Below are 22,672 nucleotides of genomic sequence, written 5' to 3' on the forward strand. Positions count from 1 at the left end.
ATCAAAAGTTGAAAATATTAATTTAGCACAAAGACACACATAATTCATAAGTTTAGTGTAAAACTTTTTTCACTTTTCAGAAAATTCTAAAAATTTAGTGAGGCATTTGCCTCACTTGCCTCAATGGTAGTTACGGCCTTGCATGTATATCTTCAAATATATACTTTTAAATTTTTGCTTGTTTTTCCATAGAATAATTTTACCGAGAGAAATTTTCCACAGAAAATATTTTTATACTTCATTTCATACTTTTTAATATTTAGAACTTAGCTTTAAATACATAGTTCACAAACTGAATTTGTTTCTTAAACATGCATTTTGCAAGCATTGTTCTTCTTCTTTCCTTGCTATATAGACTACATACCTATGAATATATGCATACATGATTAGTATAATGCATATATATAAATGGACATATAGTTTGACTGACATAAAGGAGAAAAAAAAAATATGTACCAGTGTTCTAAAGCATTGAAATATATCTCTTTATGTTAAATAAGTAAGGTTTATCAATCAATTTCTTTTTCCAATCTTGTAAGAGTACATATATTTATTGACATATAGCATGTATAATGTATGTGTGTTGCTTGTCTTACTTACCTTCGATTTCAGTTTGACTTTATTATCACTTCAATCATGAAATTTTATACACATACCCTGAATTGTTTTACACAATGAATTCGACGAAATGGGGTCATTTAACAGAAGTCCGTTTCATTCATCGGTATAATTTATTTGTTTATGAAGAACACTGTCTGATGAAATGTTAACCTCTTCTCTTTAAGTGAATAAAAATGCTATAAAGTCAATCAACAATGAATTTTAAATCTACCATTACAATTTTAATTCTAAGGTGAAAAAATGTGTGTTTTGCACATTGTGGAAAGGCGGTATGCGTTGACGCATTTTGTGTAAGATTTAAATACCCGACAAGGATGGTTAACTGTAAGGTTCCTGTTTTAGAATCATTCAAGCCTGTTCCTGATTTTGCCATTCCCAAAGAAAATATTACAGAAATTCGAGGAAGGAATATTTCAAGGCGTAGTTTTTCTAGATCTGCTGCAACCTATATATAGAGGGCAAACATGGCCAAGTTACACAAGTTTACTTCGGTATGTTTACAATTTTGTTTTTCGGTCTATAATATTTTTTTCTACGTCTTATTTAAAAGTCGTGCATGTAGTTTGAAAGTTAAATCAATTACACCAATTGTCATTTGTAATCACAGCAGATAAAGGGTATTTGGATACTGTGATCAGTTGAAAATAACAATGCATGACGAAATTGTGAGCCGGTATTATCATTAACCTAAGGTATATCATCTGTTGTTTTGATAAAACGAATTTTGAAATTATTATCATTTATAACACTGCTTTGAACAATCGGCGCAGGACCATAACATGGCATTTAAAATGGTAGCTATAGAGTCATCTGTAAAATTGTTCTGCAAATTATCTTTGAATTTATAAAATGATTGTTATTTCCAGTAACATTTGAAAACCGTTAAATTTTTTTAATGCAAATTATATTGTAATTGATTATAAAACGATATAGACACAACTGAATTTCAATTCAAGTACATATTTTTTTTACGCAAATTTCATCACTTCCTCATTTTGTTTACCTGAATTCGTTCACCATCATTCAATAAAAACTCTCAGGTTGGTTGAATAAATTAAAGTTACAAAAAATTTCATTAAGATGCGTTCGTGAAGCACTGATGTACCATTATGGCAGCTCGTGGGGGTAACGTTCAAGTTTCCAAGATGCATGTTAGTCTCTAAGATGAAGCCGAAGAGATCAAAACTTTTTTTACCTAAAGGAATGTCTAGTCACACGTAATACACCTAAAACTATGAAAGAAGTAGCACAAACTGTTTGAGGGCACTGACCAGGGATAATATATTTTTTGAAAGTAGGTAAAACTCCAAAACAAAGGTGAAAGAATCAAAATAAACGGTAACCAAGGGACCGTCATGTCACAAAATATTCACTTGAGAATAAAGAAAGCCATGACACTAATTGTTAAAAAATTATGGCTATGGTTAAAGATTTCAACAGTAGGCCAAACTCGAAGGTGAAGGTCAAAATATTTTACAAAAGAAGGATATGGAGATAACGAACAGTATTCAATCTCAAAGTCCATAAAACAATACAAAATAGGAGAAGAGCAAACACGGACCTCCGAAACATCAGAGATGGGATCAGATGCCGTGGAGGAGTGAACATCCCCTGCTGACCGGTCACACCCGCCGTGTGCTCCTTATCATGATTGGGAAATAACGGAAAAATCCGTCGTCAATTCAGTGTATAAATAATGGACTAACAATTGGTATGAAAAACATCATTCATCATTTGTCTCAATAATAAATTGTATTTGCTGACAAGGTCATTGTATCGACCGTAGAATTTACGAAATGATGACTTTAAACGAGACTGTTGATATTCTTGTTTCATCAACTTTTGTTCATTCGTAGAGCATGCTCTTGCATGTCGAATCAACTGAAATATATATATACTCCGTATGCAGATGATGAAGGTATATTGCTGCATAAGTAAGGGAAGTTGACGATAGAAAAGTTAGAGTCATCGTGTTTATCATAGAGCTTGGTTGTTAGAATACCATTAACGTTTTTTTCAAGTAAAATATCCAAGTATGAAACAGATGTGTCAGACTCTGTGGTATCTTTTATCTCAAGCTCACCAGGATTTATCGTATCGACGTAGGAATGGAAAATGACCATTGTTAATTGACAATACGTCGTCGATATATCTAAGTGTCGAGTTGACGGCCACATCAAGTGTTTTCTTCTATACACGCATAAGACTTTGCACAAATTCTGCTTCATATGAATATAAAAATAGGTCTGCTAATAACGGAGCGCAATTTGAGATGATTTTATCACAAGGAACACAAAGGTGAAGAATGAAAGTCTAACACCAACTACTACTCGTAGTTATGAAAAAGTTATTAAAAAGTTTATTGTTTTGATTCAGTTTTTTTTTAAAAGATCTGCAGCTGGTTTTCAGTTCAAAATCAAAAGGTCAAATATGTTGGTACCCAAATCAGGTTCCTGTAGCACGGAATACACGTCTGAAGTATAAAAGCCATATATAGCTTAAACAGATCAATAGTCATGAACATGTTTAAAGTTTCCGTGGACAAACAGATGGACGAATGAACATTACAAACACTACTTACAGCATTTGTCTCCGAAATGCATAGCATAACGTGCTCGTTATTTCCCAAATTTAAGCTTAATATATTCAAATAACATAAAATTTCAAGAGACATTTAATTTCATAAATATTGTTATGTTCTCCTTTGCTTCGCTCATCCGAACATAAATCATTTCCTGTTCTAATTTAAATAAAACAAACACAGAGTATATGATAAGACATCGTTAGCCATTTATTAAAGCCAAAGTTGTACAAAGATATTCGCGTCCGTAGGAGGGCAAGATCAGCATCCAAATGAGTCAATGTTGGAAGATTCCTAATGGAAAACGTTCCCAAAATCCGCTGTTGATGGGTGAAATCGGTAACATCCTGATTGAGAGAGATTAAGTGGCAAAATTCAAGAAAAACTTTCATGCAATATCTGAAAAACACATCTAAAAATTGAAGCAGCAAAAAAAGAATTTAACAAAAGAAAATAAAACTTGAAAGTCGTTGACTAACTTTTGTCGAGTGATTACAATACCCGATTCCAAGATTTAAATACCCTAAAACCAAATACCTGCAAGTTACTGCTATAAACAAAATAGTGCCACTTAATAATACCAACATAAAAGAGAATTTAAATACCCCGAACTTGCAAGCATTACTGGTCTAGTGTATTAAGCGTTAGCCCCTCCACCCAAAGACCCCGGTTCAAATCCACTGTGAGGCACACATCTTTGGTATACAGAAATTGATCGAAGTTGCTCTAGATGACATTTCAACCACATCATCTACGAATCACACTGTACTACTTCCTGGGTTTTTTTAACACAAATTCACTCACTGATGTAATAGTATCACGGTGTGATTTTTTATAAAAACAATTTTAGTAACATATGTTTTAGCTGACTTTAAAATATACTCTTAATTTACTGTAATTATTTCAAACAACTTGAAAAACTTTAATTATGCTAATTACTGTGTAACTCCGAATCTGGAAATTAATTATTTAATCAATTTACTCAACATGTCATGAGTTATTCCATCTAAGCCATCTGTCACTCATGCTCAGATTTGTGCTAATTGCCTTTGTTATATTTCATTATTTATATGTTACACGAATCATTGTTAATCAGTTAACTCCTAGGCTTCGGATTGTTCGGGTGCAATTTTTGGATTTCCAGAATTCACCCTACCGACCTAAGTTTATAATAAAGTGCTATTCCATCGTTAGCATTTTTATGTTTTATTGTTGCCGGAAAGTTTTACGCTTATTTTCCCCGGTGATAATTTGGTGGAGATATCCTAAGGGTATAACACCCGGGACTGCTGCTTATATTTTGTAGCAGTTTGATCCTGAGTACCATCAACTAAGCAAGTTTCCCCGAGACGACCTATCTTCAACAACACCATGCCAACCTGGAGAAAAGGACTTTACCGCTCCTCCCCAACATCTAACCAGCGCCATTGTCTTTCGCGTCCTTGGATCACACCAGGACCAGCACGAAATTTCTCGACACCAGGATCCTTTCCACGGTGCTATAGGTGCGGGAAATCCTACTTCCGAGTGTTTCGTGTGCGGAAAACTTGGTCATTATGCGCAAGTATGTTTTTCTTCTGCAACAACACCTTACCGTTCCTCCCAAAGGAAATCATTTCCAGTTGCGTCCATCGATCACTCAACGATCAAAAAGGATCAAGCCAAGGGGTCAGGACGGGCCTGCATGAAGACAAACCTGGGAAACCCGTCTGTAGGATCGTCTGACAACAAGTCAGCAACAACATGCGATTCTACTGCAGGTGTGTGTTTTTCTCGGACTGCTACCAAATCTAGTCCGATGAGTGTTGCTGTTGCGGAGACGCAAAGGAAGAGCATACTTTGTCTGCAGACTAAGTCCGTAAGCAAACGGCGAAGTGAGGTGGATGTGGCCCCAACCATACCCGGTGTGGGCCCTGACTATGCCAAAAACATTAGAATACTGACAACAATTAACTGTGTCCTGACTTTGTATATTTTGATTTAATTTACACTTTGAATTAAATCCTGTATTTAAACCCCTTGCTTTGGAAGCAAGTGGGGGGAGACAACCAGGTTTTGGAGCAGAAAGTGTCAACACCTTGCACTGCAGAATCCCCAGTGCAGCCAGAGATATTGGAACAATGTCCCCCACAAAAAAAACCTTTTACATTATAAACTTTTCCATTTGTCAGAAAAACAGAAATATTATCCCAGATATAGAATAAGGTTAAAAATAAGCAACTCCTTTTGATACTTAATCAACTTCATTATTAAAACCATTGATGAGCATTACACTTAGAGCTCGTAAACAAAGGTATGATACAACAAGGTATATTATCACATATATGAACAAAATATAACAGCCTGTCCTGTGCTAACAAACACAATGAATTAACATATGCACATGTTCTTAGAATGAAACAATGTTGGATTTAGTGGAAACAATGACATATAAGTATATACATCTATATCAAAATATGGATCTGATAGCCTAATTAAAGGTCGGATGGTGGTTAGTGACTACCCCTTCCCCCGATAAAATGTTCTAAGGCAGCTTGCATATTATTTAAGTATATGTTGTTGCCTATGTCCGACAGGTGTGTACCGTCTGTTCGGAACAGCTCTATTTCTGAGGCTTTAATGTTGTGATCGTGGCCAATGTACAAACCCTCCACTTGGTCAGCCATGAAATTCTTCATACATTTATTGATTCTGATACGTTATTTGTTAATTTTATTTCCCATTCCCAAAGGTGCAAAGTGCCAATACCTTCTCGGTAGGATGGCAGACCAAATGAGGGCGGTACTTGGCCATAATGCATTAAATCTAAGTAATGTACATTGTGCATTTTCTGAGAAAGGTTTTGAAGTGATTTGTTCAGTGGTTAGGTCATTTGAGCCTAAATGTATGATAAGAATGTCTGGTGGGCTTTGATTTTTTGTCATTTCATTTACAGTTTTTTGTAACTCTTCCCATTTAAGTCCTCTTACTCCCCTCCACAGGATTGACGCCTTTAAGTTTAGGTTGGTTCCACCAGGTCTGCTAGCTGCAGCCAGTCGCCCAGTATGGGATTGATGATCCAACTATCCATATTGTTTTATCTGAAATGCTTTGGTAAAATTACTTGAGATGCGGAAACTATGAGACCTATAGTGACCTTGCACTTGGAGAAATGAGAGGGACCTATCCAAAACTGCCTGAAATTGAAAACGGGTAATCGGTGTACCATCTACATGAACAAACAATGTATCTGTATTGGGGGGGTCTTAACTGCAAATAAGGCTCGATTGTTGCCGTTGGACAAAATTGTGTGTCTGGTAATTTTTGTAATTGCAGAACTGAACTTTTGCCTATTTGATCTGTTTTGGATCTATTTATTTTTATGAAAAATTGACCAGCTTTGCTTTTGGAGATATCTTTAATGCACAAAGCTAGAATCTCATTAACTCTAAGCAGACCAAAAAAGGTAAGAGTGTAGGCTGCGGAAAAAAAAGTGCAGTCTCGAATGGTGAGCGGCATACCGATTTTAAGGTCTGTATAATTTTCCCAAACAGCTGAAATGATATGGGGAGTCGCATGTCTTTACTTAAACCACCAGACCTCTTAACACCCTCGACAGATTTTGTAACACTGAAATTTTTTGTATTGTCCTGAAACCCGTTGATTTTGTGGTAATAAGATATTGCGCTAATGTATAGACATATAATTCTGTAAGTGAAGTTATTGATTGAAAGGTATGCAATGAATTGTAACAGCTGATGAACTGGGACAGGCCAGCTTTGAGCCAACCCATAGTGAGCAGTGAAATTTTTAAACTTTGTTAATGCAGTGTTATAAGCCTGGTGAGTATTGGGTGCTAACGACCTATACAAAAGTCTTGAAGCTTCCTGTTCTAAATGTCCCAAATGTGGCGTGGTAGCGGTGTGGGTCACAGGTCTGCCTCTGGTGCAAGTCGTCGAAATCTGGCCCACTGCGAACGAGATAAAGCATCAGCAATGCAATTTTCTTTTGTGTGTATGTATTTTGCTGTTATCTGAATATTATACTGTAGTAAAAGTAATACAAGCTTTCTGACAATATTCATAACTCTTTCTGATTTAGAAGATAGTGTGTTAAGGACATGTACTACTGCCATGTTGTCAATGTGGAATAGGATTTTTGTATTTTGTAAGCACCCATGCCATAGTGTAATAGCTACCATAACTGGAAACATTTCAAGAAATGTCATGTCTCTGGTGATACCCAAATTAGCCCAAGACTGGGGCCAGGACCCAAATGCCAATTTCCCCCCAAAATAAATGCCGAATCCTCCATTGCTTCCCCCTGCACTATCAGTGAAAAATTGTATGGTTTGATTATCTAAAAATTGGCTTTTGATCACTGAAACACCGTTATATGATCGCAGAAATACTTGCCAAATAAGGAGGTCTTGCTTAATATTTTTAGAAAGCCTAATTTTGTGGTGAGGTTTTGAAACTCCGATTGTTGCATTAATGAGGCGCCTGCAAAAGGCACGACCAGGGGCAACCACCCTACAAGCAAAATTAAGTTGACCTATGAGCGATTGAAGTTCTTGCAAAGTAACCTCATGACCCCATCTTTTTTAGGAACCAAACCCAATGGTGACACTTGAAGGTTTAAAAAGGGGGGTTGTGGGAAAGGCCCAGCTACTCGGTTGAGTTGTAATTCTTTTTTGATTTTTTGGTGTGCTGTGGGCATATTTTTGTACAAACTTGGGAGGTTTTTACTTAACCGTGCTCTCCTAGGACCCAGGTACTGCAGTCTAAACCCAAATTTAAATCCCTGGAGCAGAAATTGAGAATGTTCATAACCTTGTAAATGTTTTTTAAGTGAATCAAATTTAATAGGAGTATGCCCTAATGTATAGAGATGTTTATTTCCTTGCGCAGTTGACTCTGGGATGATTTCCTCTGCACTGACTGCAAGTGTGGCTGTAGCGGCATCTGGGGAAGAAAGTACAGAATTTGCCCTGGTTGTATATATTACAGCTTAAAGGATATTTGGCACTTGTCTGTGTTGTTTTAGGGGGGAAATGTTGTGTTGTGTTCTTGGAATATTGACCTAAATTAGCATGTGCATATTCTTGTGGCTGTGATTACAGCATATGTCTCCGAAATGCATAGCATAACGTGCTCGCTATTTCCCAAATTTAAGCTTAATATATTCAAATAACATAAAATTTCAAGAGACATTTAATTTCATAAATATTGTGAAATACAGGTATACAGAAATTGATCGAAGTTGCTCTAGATTACATTTCAACCACATCATCTACGAATCACACTGTACTACTTCCTGGTTTTTTTTTTAACACAAATTCACTCACTGATGTAATAGCATTATTTCAAAAACTTTTTCATACTAGTGATTGTAACTAACATTGCACCAGTTTTGACGACACATTTATTTTTGAGTAAAATGATTACAAAAAGTGAAGTGAATTCACAATAAAACAAGATAAACATGTATAGAAAAATTATAGCTATGTGCTATGAAGTTGTATTTGTAAATTAGCGATTCCCTCACTGGAAAGAATACGATTAACTTTAAGGTGTGAAATATAAGAGCTTCATCACCAACCATTGAAAAGTTATGGCCTTTGCTTTTTTTTCTTAAAAGAATATTTATCTCCAAGGCGAAGGTCAAGTTGTCAAAACTGTTGGTCCTGAGTAAACGTTTTGACAAATTGAGTGAACTGTGAAAATGAAAGCTATTGCACTAGCTATCGCAAGGAATACCATAAAGAATATGAAAGCTATGGATCTGTCAGTTCAACGGTTATGAGAAAGGTTACAGTTTTTCAAAAGTAGGTCAAGCTCAAAGGTCACGATAAAGTACAACAGTGTTAGTAAAGGGTAGAACTTGTCACAAGGAATATATATTTGTATTAATTTTGTAAAATATAGAAACTCTAGCATCTGTCATTCATAGATTAAAGTTTGTTAATTTTTTTCGAAGATATTGTGTTTATCATCTTCGAAAATACACAGCTCGTCAAATAAAAAAGAATTAAATTTAACCCTGGGAGATATAACTATTTCCTTGTAAACGATATTTTGAGTGAAGTATAGGATTTAGATAAAAGCAATGTAATAATATGAGCGCCAGAGAAATCCATTTACGTTGTATATATATAAGAAATATTTCATTTCATGTATCTATAGATAAAGGCTGAGGAAGATGAAAATGGTGAAAGTAATTCTTTCGAAAACCCTTCATACGTGTGTGACTTTGATGACAAAGAGGAACCAAGACGTAGGTGGAACTATATAAGGAAAAAAATCATCAATTTAAAGCCTTGTATCTTTAATATATATTATTTACTGATGTCCTTACTTGTTTTAATCTTTGATAGCTCTAATTATTACTATTAAAAAAGTATTAATCGTTATCATACATAAAACTACCCAAGGATCTCTAGAGGATACTTTTTTTTTCATTTTTAAATGCAACAAACATCTTAATATCAAAGAAGTAAGACTTTCAAAATTTGAAGTATGTTGCGCAATTTAAAAAAGCAAAGACATACGTGTACGTGTCCTCTAATTTGTATATAATTTCCATAGATGCAGTTCAATTCTCGCCTCAAAAAAAGCGCTGTACACCATTCAACTTTGCAGTGGCAATATTCATCTTGGCCTCCGGGGGATTAGCTGTGTTTCTGATTGTCAAATTTTCACGTATGTATCAGCAAAATGTTAACTTATTTGGAGTAGCAATTTTTGTTCATGTGTAATTATGGATGGCTTGATTTGTATCTTTTATTTATCTTTTCCAGAGGACAACTATGATGCAGATCCCAGTAAGTTATTTAGTCTGATTATAAACATAAAAAAGTTCAGCTGAAATTAGATTTCAATAAATTTTAAAACTCTCAAGTTTTATGCTGTGATTTGATATATTCAATTTAGCATCACGACCAAGACTGGGAGGGTTTACCACTAAGCCGCCTGATACAGGTTAGCATAACGCTTTATGTCAAGTTGTCTATATCTCTTCAAATTGTAAATCTAATATTCAAATTTCATTACTGTATATTTAAATACAATTTCAATTTCGGATTGATTAAATCATAACAATTTTTATACATTCATTTTAAAGGAGTGAACTTTGATGTTACTTTGAGACTCTCAAATCAAATTTGGACTGATGATTTCTTGGACACAAGCTCTGAAGCGTATAGGAATTTATCAAACAGCCTAACGGAACAGGTTATGTACATTGATTCAAATAAAGTATCTTTCAAAGAGATGAAAAGGATAATTGTATGAACAGAAAATTAAAAAAATGCATATAATCAATTGCTGAATAGCTGAAGAAAGTAACCTAGGCAAAATGAAGATTTATAAACTACATACAGTTATGATATCAAAGGTTTTTATTTCGTAGATCAAGGAAGGTTTGAACGCGACAGAAACCGGACCTAACCTTAGTGGCGTGTTTATAACCGGGATAAGGTGAGAAATCTTAAGTTTTTTTTATTTTCTTTTCTCGTTACGTTAATCTGTAGAAGACATAGCACTTAAGTATTTCTTTATGAAAATGATTTTATTTCTTCGAATAATTTTCCAAAAAATTGATCGTTTTAGTATATGGATATATTTTAGCATTTATAGAAATAAATTTCAGAAATGGAAGTGTTATCATTGATGTTCTCATACAACTAAAGAACCCCTCATTAGCACCAACTCTATTATCGAGTCTGAGGAATGCAACTGAGAGGGCAAAATCAAGTGGATTACTCCCTTTACTGGCGGATGTTGACACTGAAAGCATTTACATTTCATTAACTTTACAAACAACTACAACAGTTATAAAAGATACAACTTCCGTTATGACATCATCCTCATCATCAATAACATCATCATCACCTACGCAAATATCATCATCGTCAACAACATCTTCAACAACAACACCAATATCATCAACAACAACTTCATCATCAACAAACACACCAATATCATCATCAATTAGATCATCATCATCATCATCATCATCATCAACTTCATTATTAACATCAACACCATCATCATCATCAATATCAACGACGATGGCAACTGAAACAATGACAACACCAACAACTTCACCGTCAAAAAATGTCACGACAGTAGTGTCTTCAACCCCATTGATGACAACAGCGTCATCAACGCCAGCAAGTAAGAAGCAATATGATAATCATATGTAGAATAGTAAAGAGTTACTTATTAATTTGACACGTCAGGAACTCCTCATCTAATATCTGAACCGTTAGACAATATTGAAATTTTCTATTTCTGGTAAAACCATTCACTATCACTTCATTTCACCATGGTATAAAGAATGATTTACTGTATAAACATACCTATACAAGCTACGTTTAAATAATAATTATTATAGTACATTTTCGAGTACTCTTTTGCGGAAATACTAGTAGTTGATTTGATGTTTTATTCATTGGGACTACATAGTTCACATATTGATTTGGGTTTGAATAGACTATAACACAAGCATTATATAATGATTTTGGATAAGTACAGTTTTTACAGATTGTGAAAATCTTATAATTGATTTTACAGGCTTTACACCATCAACATCTTTACCGCCCCCAATGATGACGACAACGGGGATTAGAATAAGTAGGTATGCTTTTAAAAACAAAACTTCAACATTAGAAAATAGCATTATTATTCTTAGTTTACAGTGCAATGGGTACTAGTATACTTGAAAATTAACGGATATGTCTCCGATGATATTATTGTACATGTATATTAATTTGTACTTAGTAGACTTCAAAATGTCCCCAATATTTTAACATACAATGTAAATACACATGGACATTTGATTGTAGATTTACTGTGCATGTTTGTTTTTCTTTGCACAACTTCTCTATAATATTCAATAAGTGCATTATTCAATTTCCATCATAATCTTTTAAAATACATTTTTTGTATTATATTTTAGTATCTCCCTGCAATAACACAGCCTATCTGACCAAAACCTTAACAGAACAATGTCTGAATACAACCCAGCTTAGCGAGGTCCAGCATTCCACTGTTGATATTAAGTGCAAGTAAGAATATGAAAGCGTTTGAGAATGCAATGAATCCTTCTGTATATTGCATTTCTCACTTGCTGAATTGATGTTATCTAACTGTGGCTAATTAACATATACATGGACAACGAGTATCAAAATGGAACTACGACACTTTATCTTTTCATCGGAACTTACCAAGTCTAAACGAATCTGAAAGCTAAAAACCGCCATCCAGCCAAATGTGACGTAGTCCGCAAATAGTCGAATGTGGACTATAGTTTTTATACAAATTAATGGGTCATTATTTTATGCCTAATTAAAAATCTAAACACTCACAGTTGTATTTATTTAAATGAAGCGAACATATACCAGGTATTACAATTTCTATTTTTTTCCCATCATTACTCTATTTCAGTTTTGTCCTCACTTCCATAGATTGTGTTCTGAACCATATACAAAAGGAATTCAATATCACATGTTCAGAGTCTGACAAACATGCTGCTGCGAAAGAGTTTTCTAGTCTTGTTTCTGGCTATCTCGGAATCAATCCAGAAATTTGTATGAATTACTTATTTTTTATTATATTACTTTTTAAAACCTTTATCGTCTTGAAAATAAATATGAATGCAACAAAAAACCAGTAAAAATAAGACATATAATTTTAATATATTTAAGGACCAGCATTTGCCTTGTTAATTGACTCATTTTATGAAATCATTAATCAGTTGATTCGATATATTGTACCTACATGAAATCACTGTTTCATTGTTTTGTGTTTACGAAAGAATACATTGTCAAGTATAATTAATAAATTATTTTGGATACTTACAATATTTAAATATTTTGACAATAGAAGATTGTAGATCTAACAATTAATTTTACAGGTCTTATCCCGTCAACCTCCTCACCACCCCTTATTCCGACGACAACGGCGATGAAAATAAGTATGTATCATTTAAAACTAAATATTAAGGAGAAAAATGGATAAAAAGGTTCATATTATTGTTTCACAATTTTCAATGCAATCGGCATATTAAAGGATTAACTGGGATATGCCCCTTTTATTTTGAATCATTGTTTTTTTTTTGTTGTGAAAATCAAACATTTATCATCATTTAGTAAATATTCTATCATACATTGTACACGAACATTTGCATTCACCATTAATGAAATGTGCATTTAACTAATTTGCACTTTTATTGTTTTCATCATATTATATATTTCATTCATTATTTCATTTTCATTCCTATGCAAAAATACATTTTTTGTATTATATTTTAGTATCTCCCTGCGATAACACAGCCTATCTGACCAAAACCTTAACAGAACAATGCCTGAATACAACCCAGCTTAGCGAAGTTCAGCATGCCACTGATGATATCAAGTGCAAGTAAGAATATGAGTGTTTGTGATTCCAATGAATCTTACAGTACATTGCATATTTCACTTGCTGAATTGATGTTACCTAATTTTGGACCATGAGTATAAAAATGGAACTACAACACTTTATCTACTTATCGGAACTTACCAAGTCTAAACTAATCTGAAAGCTAAAAAATGTCATGCAGGCAAATGTGATGTACTTGGTAAATATTCGAATGTGGATTATAGTTTTTCATACAAATCAGTGGGCCATTATTTTATGCCTAATTATAAATCTAAACACTCACAGTTGTATTTGTTTAAATGGGGCAAACATATACCAGGTTTTATATTTTCTAATTCTATCTCATCATCACTCTATTTCAGTTTTGTCCTCACTTCCATAGATTGTGTTCTGGGCCAAATACAAAAGGAATTCAGTATCACATGTTCAGAGTCTGACAAACATGCTGCTGCTAAAGAGTTTTCTAGTCTTGTTTCTGGCTATCTCGGAATCAACCCAGAAATTTGTATGAATTAGTTATTTTTTATTATATTACTTTTTAAAACCTTCATCGTTTTAAAAATAAATATGAATGCAATAGAAACCCGTTAAATTAGACGAATAATTTTTATATATTTAAGGTTCAGCTAGCATTTGCCTTGTTAATAGACTCATATTATGGAATCATTTATCAGATGCTTCGATATATTGTACCTACAGAATTCACAAATTGTTTGGGGTTTACGAAAGTACGCAAGTATTCAAAAATATATTGGATTTAAATACTTTGGCAATAGAAGATTGTAGATCTAACAATTTATTTTGCAGGCCTTATCCCGTCATCCTCCTCACCACCCCTTATTCTGACGACAACGGCGATGAAAATAAGTATGTATCATTTAGAACTAAACATAAAGAGAAAAATGGATAAAAAGGTTCATATTATTGTTTCACAGTTCTCAATGCAATCGGCATATTACAGAATTAACTGGGATATTTCCTTTTTATTTTGAATCATTGTTTATTTGTTGCGAAAATCAAACATTTATCATTATTAAGTACATATTCTATCATACATTGTACACGAACATTTGCATTCACCATTAATGAAATGTGCATTTAACTAATTTGCACTCATTGTTTTCATCATATTAAATATTTTATGCATTATTCCATTTCCATTCCTATGCAAAAATACATTTTTTGTATTATATTTTAGTATCTCCCTGCGATAACACAGCCTATCTGACCAAAACCTTAACAGAACAATGTCTGAATACAACCCAGCTTAGCGAAGTTCAGCATGCCACTGATGATATCAAGTGCAAGTAAGAATATGAAAGCGTTTGTGATTCCAATGAATCTTACAGTACATTGCATATTTCACTTGCTGAATTGATGTTACCTAATTTGGGACCATGAGTATAAAAATGGAACTACAACACTTTATCTACTTATCGGAACTTACCAAGTCTAAACGAATCTGAAAGCTAAAAAATGTCATGCAGGCAAATGTGATGTAGTTGGTAAATATTCGAATGTGGATTATAGTTTTTCATACAAATCAGTGGGCCATTATTTTATGCCTAATTATAAATCTAAACACTCACAGTTGTATTTGTTTAAATGAGGCAAGCATATACCAGGATTTATATTTTCTAATTCTATCTCATCATTACTCTATTTCAGTTTTGTCCTCACTTCCATAGATTGTGTTCTGAACCAAATACAAAAGGAATTTAATATCACATGTTCAGAGTCTGACAAACATGCTGCTGCTAAAGAGTTTTCTAGTATTGTTTCTGGCTATCTCGGAATCAATCCAGAAATTTGTATGAATTACTTATTTTTTATTATATTACTTTTTAAAACCTTCATCGTTTTAAAAATAAATATGAATGCAATAGAAACCCGTTAAATTAGACGAATAATTTTTATATATTTAAGGTTCAGCTAGCATTTGCCTTGTTAATAGACTCATATTATGGAATCATTTATCAGATGCTTTGATATATTGTACCTACAGAATTCACAAATTGTTTGGGGTTTACGAAAGTACACAAGTATTCAAGAACTATATTGGATTTAAATATTTTGACAATAGAAGATTGTAGATCTAACAATTAATTTTACAGGTCTCATCCCGTCAACCTCCTCACCACCCCTTATTCTGACGACAACGGCGATGAAAATAAGTATGTATCATTTAGAACTAAACATAAAGAGAAAATGGATAAAAAGGTTCATATTATTGTTTCACAGTTCTCAATGCAATCGGCATATTACAGAATTAACTTGGATGCGTATTTCCTTTTTATTTTCACATTGTTTATTTGCCGAAAATCAAACATTTATCATTATTAAGTACATATTCTATCAAAATTTGTACACGAACATTTGCATTCACCATTAATGAAATGTCATTTAAACTTTTCACATTTTCATTATTTTCATCATATTAAATATTTTATGCAAAATTGGCATATCTATTCCTATTCAAAGGGGCATTTTTTGTATTATATTGAAGGGCCACTCCCTTTTCAAAACACAGATAATCATGAATTTGTTAAAAATTAATGGCATTTTTAAAAAATCTTCTTCTCAAGAACAGCATGCCACTGATGATATCATGTGAAAGCATCCTCAGGTAGTGTAGATTCAAGTTTTGATTCCAATGAATCTTACAGTACATTGCATATTTCACTTGCTGAAATGGTTACCCAAGTTTTACATAGGAATATAAAAAAATCTTTAAAAATCTTCTTTTCCAGAACCACTGGGCCAGGAAAGATGAAATCATGTGGAATCATCCTCAGGTAGTGTAGATTCAAGTTTATTGAAATCATGACCCCCGGGGCAAGGGTGGGGCCAAAATGGCCGACCCAAGTTTTACATAGGAATATATAGGAAAAATCTTTTAAAATCTTGTTTCCAGAACCACTGGCCAAAGAAAGGATTTATATGTGGAATCATCCTCAGGTAGTGTAGATTCAAATTTGTTCAAATCATGACCCCCGGGGCAAGATTGGTGGGGCCAAAATGGGAATTAAGTTTTACATATGAATATATAGGAAAAATCTTTAAAAATCTTCTTCTCAGAACCACTGGGCCAGAAAAGATGAAACTCATGTGGAATCATCCTCAGGTATTTTAGATTAAGTTTTTTTAAAATCATGACCCCCGTTTTAAAGGTGGGGCCAAAATAGCCGACCCAAGTTTTACTTAGGAATATGTAGGAAAAATTTTAAAAATCTTCTTCTCCAGAACCACTGGGCCAGGAAAGATGAAACTCATGTGAAATCATCCTCAGGTAGTGTAGATTCAAGTTTGTTCAAATCATGACCCCCGGGGCTAGGGTGAGGCCAAAATGGCCGACCATAGTTTTACATAGGGATATATAGGGAAACCTTTTAAAATCTTCTTTTCAAATACTTCAAAGTTATGATTAGTGATATTTATATGGAATCATCCTCAGGTAGTGTAGATTCTAGTTTGTTCAAATGATGAACGCCTGGAGGGGGGATGGAGTAAATTCAAGCCTGATGTGCTCAGGTGAGCGCTGTGGCCCCTGGGCCTCTTGTTATTTTGAATCAGTGTTTATTTGTTGCGAAAATCAAACATTTATCATTATTAAGTACATATTCTATCATACATTGTACACGAACATTTGCATTCACCATTAATGAAATGTGCATTTAACTAATTTACACTTTCATTATTTTCATCATATTAAATATTTTATGCATTATTCCATATCTATTCCTATTCAAAAATGCATTTTTTGTATTATATTTTAGTATCTCCCTGCAATAACACAGCCTACCTGACCCAAACCTTAACAGAACAATGTCTGAATACAACCCAGCTTAGCGAAGTGCAGCTTTCCACTGTTGATATCAAGTGCAAGTAAGATTATGAAAGCCTTTGAGATTGCATTGAATCCTACTGTATATTGCATTTCTCACTTGCTGAATTGATGATACCTAACTGAACCTTATACACTTATATTTACATTTCCAATGTCTTTGTCCGAGATAAAATTTCAAATAGTTAATGTACTTTATTTCCCCATCAATGTACTGTTTCATGGATAGGCGCTGTTAGAAAAAAAAAATCACGGGCGGGAGTGTCAAAGCAATAGAGACAGACGCGGGGCTTGAAGCACGTGGATTAGCGTCCAATCAGGAGAATGTAAATATAATTACATATGTAATAGCTGTACGTCAGATTTTTTGATTTCATGACGATGATCAATCGATTGGCTTGCTTGATAATTTAATGCATGAACGCCTTCGGCGTTTATGCAAATTATCATGCAAGCCAATCGATTGATCACATCATGAAACCAAAACATCTAACAGTTATTCCTTAATTACATGGACCATGAGTATCAAAATGGAACTGCAACGCGTTATCTGTTCATCTGAACTTACCAAGTCTAAACGACTCTTAAAGCTTTACAAATGCACGCAAAGGTGATGTTAATTTAAGATATTCGAATGTTAGCTGTCTTTTCCCATACAACTCGGAAGGCCATTTTTTCACTCTGAATTGTGTACGGATTCTTTCCGTTTACCTTATCATGACACAGAGCATCGTGTATCAGCTGTGTATACAAGGCGGGTACATGAAAGTGTTTGATGCGTGACCAGGCAATCGTTTTCAAAACATGCAAATTCAGTTTATCAGGAAGCACAGGTAGCTGGCCTGTCAATCAAATCAGAAGCTATTGTTTTTTCAATGATTGACAGGCGGTAAATTAATTATCTTGAGTCAGGTAGATTTTGGGGGCGTTAACATAGAATTGGGTGTTTAAAGTTATCTTAAGATTGTTTTGATTTCTTTCTATTATTAAGGAATCTTCTTTAATAAGTACTTGTAGTCAAAATTTTATGTTAGATTCTTAAATGTATGCAAGTATACCACGTTTAATAATTACAAATTCTATCTTTACTCTATTTCAGTTTTGTCCTCACTTCCATAGATTGTGTTCTGAACCAAATACAGAATGAATTCAATATTACGTGTTCAGAGGCCGACAAACATGCTGCTGCTAAAGAGTTTTCTAGTATTGTTCATGGCTATCTCGGAATCAATCCAGAAATTTGTATGAATTACTTTTTATTTTTATGCCCCCGAAAATTTTTAGATAATTTTTTTCATTACTTCTGAGAAAAAATATTTAATACATAATTGATTTATTATTTGTCTAACATTCATGACTTTTTGTTTATCAAATCAGAATCCAATTAAATTTTCAAAGAAATTGCAGGCCTTTCAACAAGTCCATTGACACCAACCTCGACTCCTACGGCTGACGTGACAACGCATGGTGTATCAACTGAAAAACCAACGCTGCCACCGACAACTTCCTCTAGAATGACAACAATGTTAACATCAGAAACAATGCCACACACGTCATCCAGAACAACAACATCTTTACCTGAAACATCAAAAACATTAACACCAACAATATTATCCACAACAGGAAAAACAACAATATCAACACCTAAAATAATGACATCAACAACATTATCACCCACAACTTCAAAGACTACTAAGCTGACAGAAACAACAGCTACGTCTTTTTCATCTCCCACAACAATGGAAACAACAATGTCATCTCCAACAACAACAACAACGACAACATTCTCGTCACCCACAATGACAACGGCAGAGCCACTACCTACAATGACAACTGTGTCAAAAATAACTACGTCATCACCCGTACCATCATCCCTGACTACAACAATGGTATCATCCACAGCGAAAACAACAAAAATAACATCATTACCGCCAACCTGGACGTCAGTGTTGTCACCTACTACAATAGGAACAGTATTGACAACAGTATCATCGACAAACACATCATAGCAAATAAGTAAGTTCTTAATGAGAAAATACATTTAAGGGATTTTATTTGTGCATTCGTTTAACTGCCCCAATGTCCCCTCTATCTCCCCCGATTTTACTTTATGCCTACTTGCATGGACGATATATTGATCTTCATTCAGGAAAAAGCACAGTAAGTGTTTAACATATCTGAGATATATATACTCTATCCATTTTTAGCTCACCTGAGCCGAAGGCTCAAGTGAGCTTTTCTGATCAAAATTTGTCCGTCGTCTGTCGTTGTCGTTGTCGTTGGCGTCGTTGGCGTTGGCGTTGTCGTTGTCGTTGTCGTAAACTTTTCACATTTTCATCTTATAACCACTGGGCCAATTTCAACCAAACTTGGCACAAAGTTCCTTCATAAAGGGGATATCAAGATTATTAAAATTTAGGGCCATGCCCTCTTCCAAGGGGAGACAATGTATGATTTTAGTGAAAAATTAATAGCATTTTTAAAAAATCTTCTTTTAAGAACCACTGGGCCAGGAAAGATGAAACTTATGTGGAATCATTTTAGGTAGTGTAGATTCAAGTTTGTTTTTTATGACCAAATGGGCTAGGGCGGGGCCAAAATGACAAAGTTTTACATAGGAATATATAGGAAAAATCTTTAAAAATCTTCTTCTAAAACCACTGGGCCAGGAAAGATGAAACTCATGTGGAAAAATCCTCAGGTAGTGTAGTTTCAAGTTTGAGAAAAATCAAGACCCCCGGGGCTAGGGCGGGGCCAAAAACACAAAGTTTTACATAGGAATATATAGGAAAAATCTTTAAAAATTTTTTTTAAGAACCACTGGGCCAGGAAAGAAAAACTCATGTGGATATATCCTCAGGTAGTGTGGATTCAAGTTTGTTAGTAAATCATGACCCCCGGGGCTAGGGGATGTGTGGCCAAAATGGTAAAGTTTTACATAGGAATATATAGGAAACATCTTTAAAAATCTTCTTCTCCAGGACCACTGGGCCAGGAAAGATGACAACTCATGTGGAATCATCCTCAGGTAGTGTAATTCAAGTTTTGATATTAACAAATCATGACCCCTGGGGCTAGGGCGGGGCCAAAATGGCTTAGCAAATATTTACATAGGAATATATAGGAAAAATCTTTAAAAATCTTAACTTTTAAGAACCACTGGGCTAGGAAACATGAAACTTATATGGAATCATCCTCAGGTAGTGTGGATTCAAGTTTGTTGAAATCATGACCCCCGGGGCTAGGGCGGGGCCAAAATGGCCGACCAAAGTTTTACATAGGAATATATAGGAAAAATCTTTAAAAATCTTCTTAAGAACCACTGGGCCAGGAAAGATGAAACTCATGTGGAATCATCCTCAGGTAGTGTGGATTCAAGTTTGTTCAAATCATGACCCCTGGGACAAGGGTGGGGCCAAAATGGCCGACCCAAGTTTTACATAGGAATATATAGGAAAAATCTTTAAAAAACAAATTCATTGAATTTTATAGAACCACTACAGTAAAAATAAAATGTAATTATAGGATAGTGTGGACCAAGTTTGAAAAGAGACCCTTGAAACATATACCAAGAACAAAATATGATAGTTTTACATAGGAATATATAGGAAAAATCTTTTAAAAGAGAGCCTTCAAAGAAACATTGAGAAAGGAAATATGAAAAATGAAATTATCCTCATAGTGTAATGATCAATTTTTAAAGATATGACCCCTGTGGGCTAGTTTTTTTGAAAAAATGGCAGATTAAATTTTAAATAAGGATATATAGGGAAACCTTTTAAAAATATATGTACTTAAAAGCCATAAAAATATTTTCCTATTTATATGGAATTATCCTCAGGTACCCTTGTACATTGTTCAAATCATGACACCCAGGAGGGTTAAACTTTTATGATTGTATATTGTATCAAATCAGACTAACATGACTTTAAATTTTGACAATCATCCAATCTCTAAGTGGATAAAGAAGTTTTGGCACATATGCTTTTTGATATAATGTGCTCAGGTGAGCGATGTGGCCCTTGGGCCTCTTGTTACGTAATGCAAGATATGTTTCGAATTAATATCTTGATTTTTGAAAAGGGAGGAAATGATATTTTCTCTCTTACAATATTTTTTTTAAAGTGGTGGGTCTCCTGTTTTGCATTTTTTTAGTGACCTAAAGCTAATTTAATATAAATAATTAAAGTAACGGTTTGGATTCCTTCATATAACAGATATTTATTTATTAAAATTTATTTTACCTTATTTCAACAGACAATGTACGTGTATATTTTGTGCATGGGCTTGTTTACCAAACAATATAATTATTTATTTCGACCAGAGGTTAAATAAACAAAGTGAACCATTTTAGTTGTAAAAACTATTCATGATTGTTTTTTATACCAAATGAATTAACGGATGACGTTGTTTTTAACACTTTATCAAACTTTATTTATCTAAAAAGATGGGGTTGGGAGGTAAATTTTTCCACTTTTAAAAATGATCATAACTTTAGTGGGAGAAAAATACAAGAGATATTTCTAGAAAAACACAATAATCAATGCATTGTTGAATACATACGCTGAAGTTATTTTTATTTAAGGTTCATATGGGGATGAATGAAAAAAAAGCATCTGAGAAAATGGATATATCCTCCAATGATAGGGATACTGACGTCCATGACGATGAAGTGTAGTAAATCTGAATTAACTTGGATGTGTGTAAATGGTATAGATAATTACTGAATCATCTTAATTATCAATCAAAATCCTCTGTCATCTACAGACCTAGAAATGACATACTATTGTCAAAATAAGAATTTGCGTTTTGATATTGACAAATACAAGACTGTGAACACCAGTTACAATAAGCTTAGCATAATATATACGCATTATTTCTTGAAAATTTTGTAGTTAAGTCGTTTTAGCTTTTAATGCACACCATTTGTTATCTATATTATTCCTTAATTAAATCATTTCATCATAGCTAAAGTGAGTGTAAGAATGAAAAATTATTCTCCTAGTATAATGATACTCTATAGAGTTCTTTAGTGTACTCGCTTTACCAACCTGTGCAGAGCGTACAAAGCTCACCTTTAGTTAGTGTAACGTGTGATGATAAATGTTTTGTTATTATATTGAGCATGAATCTGAGTTGATTTTGTGTAAACATTGTAAGTTTTATCAATGTATTTTGTATATGTAACTCTTTGAGGGTTTTGGCGCAATAAAGGAAGGTTTGGGA

General features: G+C 33.9%; 1 protein-coding gene across 2 annotated transcripts; it reads left to right on the plus strand.

Annotated features, from left to right (window-relative positions):
* The first annotated feature begins 1,084 nt into the window (after positions 1–1,084).
* LOC134229814 (mucin-2-like) lies at positions 1,085–22,672 on the plus strand. Of its 2 annotated transcripts, XM_062711607.1 has the most exons (22): positions 1,085–1,112; positions 9,367–9,457; positions 9,769–9,882; positions 9,981–10,004; positions 10,114–10,161; positions 10,304–10,413; positions 10,592–10,659; positions 10,832–11,358; positions 11,758–11,817; positions 12,143–12,251; positions 12,631–12,773; positions 13,100–13,159; positions 13,497–13,605; positions 13,965–14,107; positions 14,410–14,469; positions 14,801–14,909; positions 15,271–15,413; positions 15,717–15,776; positions 17,379–17,487; positions 18,546–18,688; positions 18,854–19,462; positions 22,032–22,672. In XM_062711607.1, exons 1-21 carry the CDS (start codon positions 1,086–1,088, stop codon positions 19,453–19,455), a joined length of 2,859 nt encoding a protein of 952 aa, XP_062567591.1. In that variant the 5' UTR covers position 1,085; the 3' UTR covers positions 19,456–19,462; positions 22,032–22,672. The 2 variants fall into 2 exon arrangements, with proteins under 2 accessions (XP_062567591.1, XP_062567592.1); XM_062711608.1 differs by lacking the exons at positions 13,497–13,605; positions 13,965–14,107; positions 14,410–14,469.

Source organism: Saccostrea cucullata, unplaced genomic scaffold (genome assembly GCF_032062105.1).
Source record: "Saccostrea cucullata isolate Sc308-1 unplaced genomic scaffold, CSIRO_AGI_Scuc_v1 ctg114, whole genome shotgun sequence".
NCBI classification, from domain to species: Eukaryota; Metazoa; Mollusca; class Bivalvia; order Ostreida; family Ostreidae; genus Saccostrea; species Saccostrea cuccullata.

Bases quoted from the DNA above. Each gene is read 5' to 3' on its own strand.
- LOC134229814 (XM_062711607.1), top strand. From the start codon at position 1,086: ATGGCCAAGTTACACAAGTTTACTTCG. The intron at 10,414-10,591 runs GTTATGTACATT...TTTATTTCGTAG, and splicing joins CAAACAGCCTAACGGAACAG to ATCAAGGAAGGTTTGAACGC. The intron at 17,488-18,545 runs GTAAGATTATGA...ACTCTATTTCAG, and splicing joins ACTGTTGATATCAAGTGCAA to TTTTGTCCTCACTTCCATAG.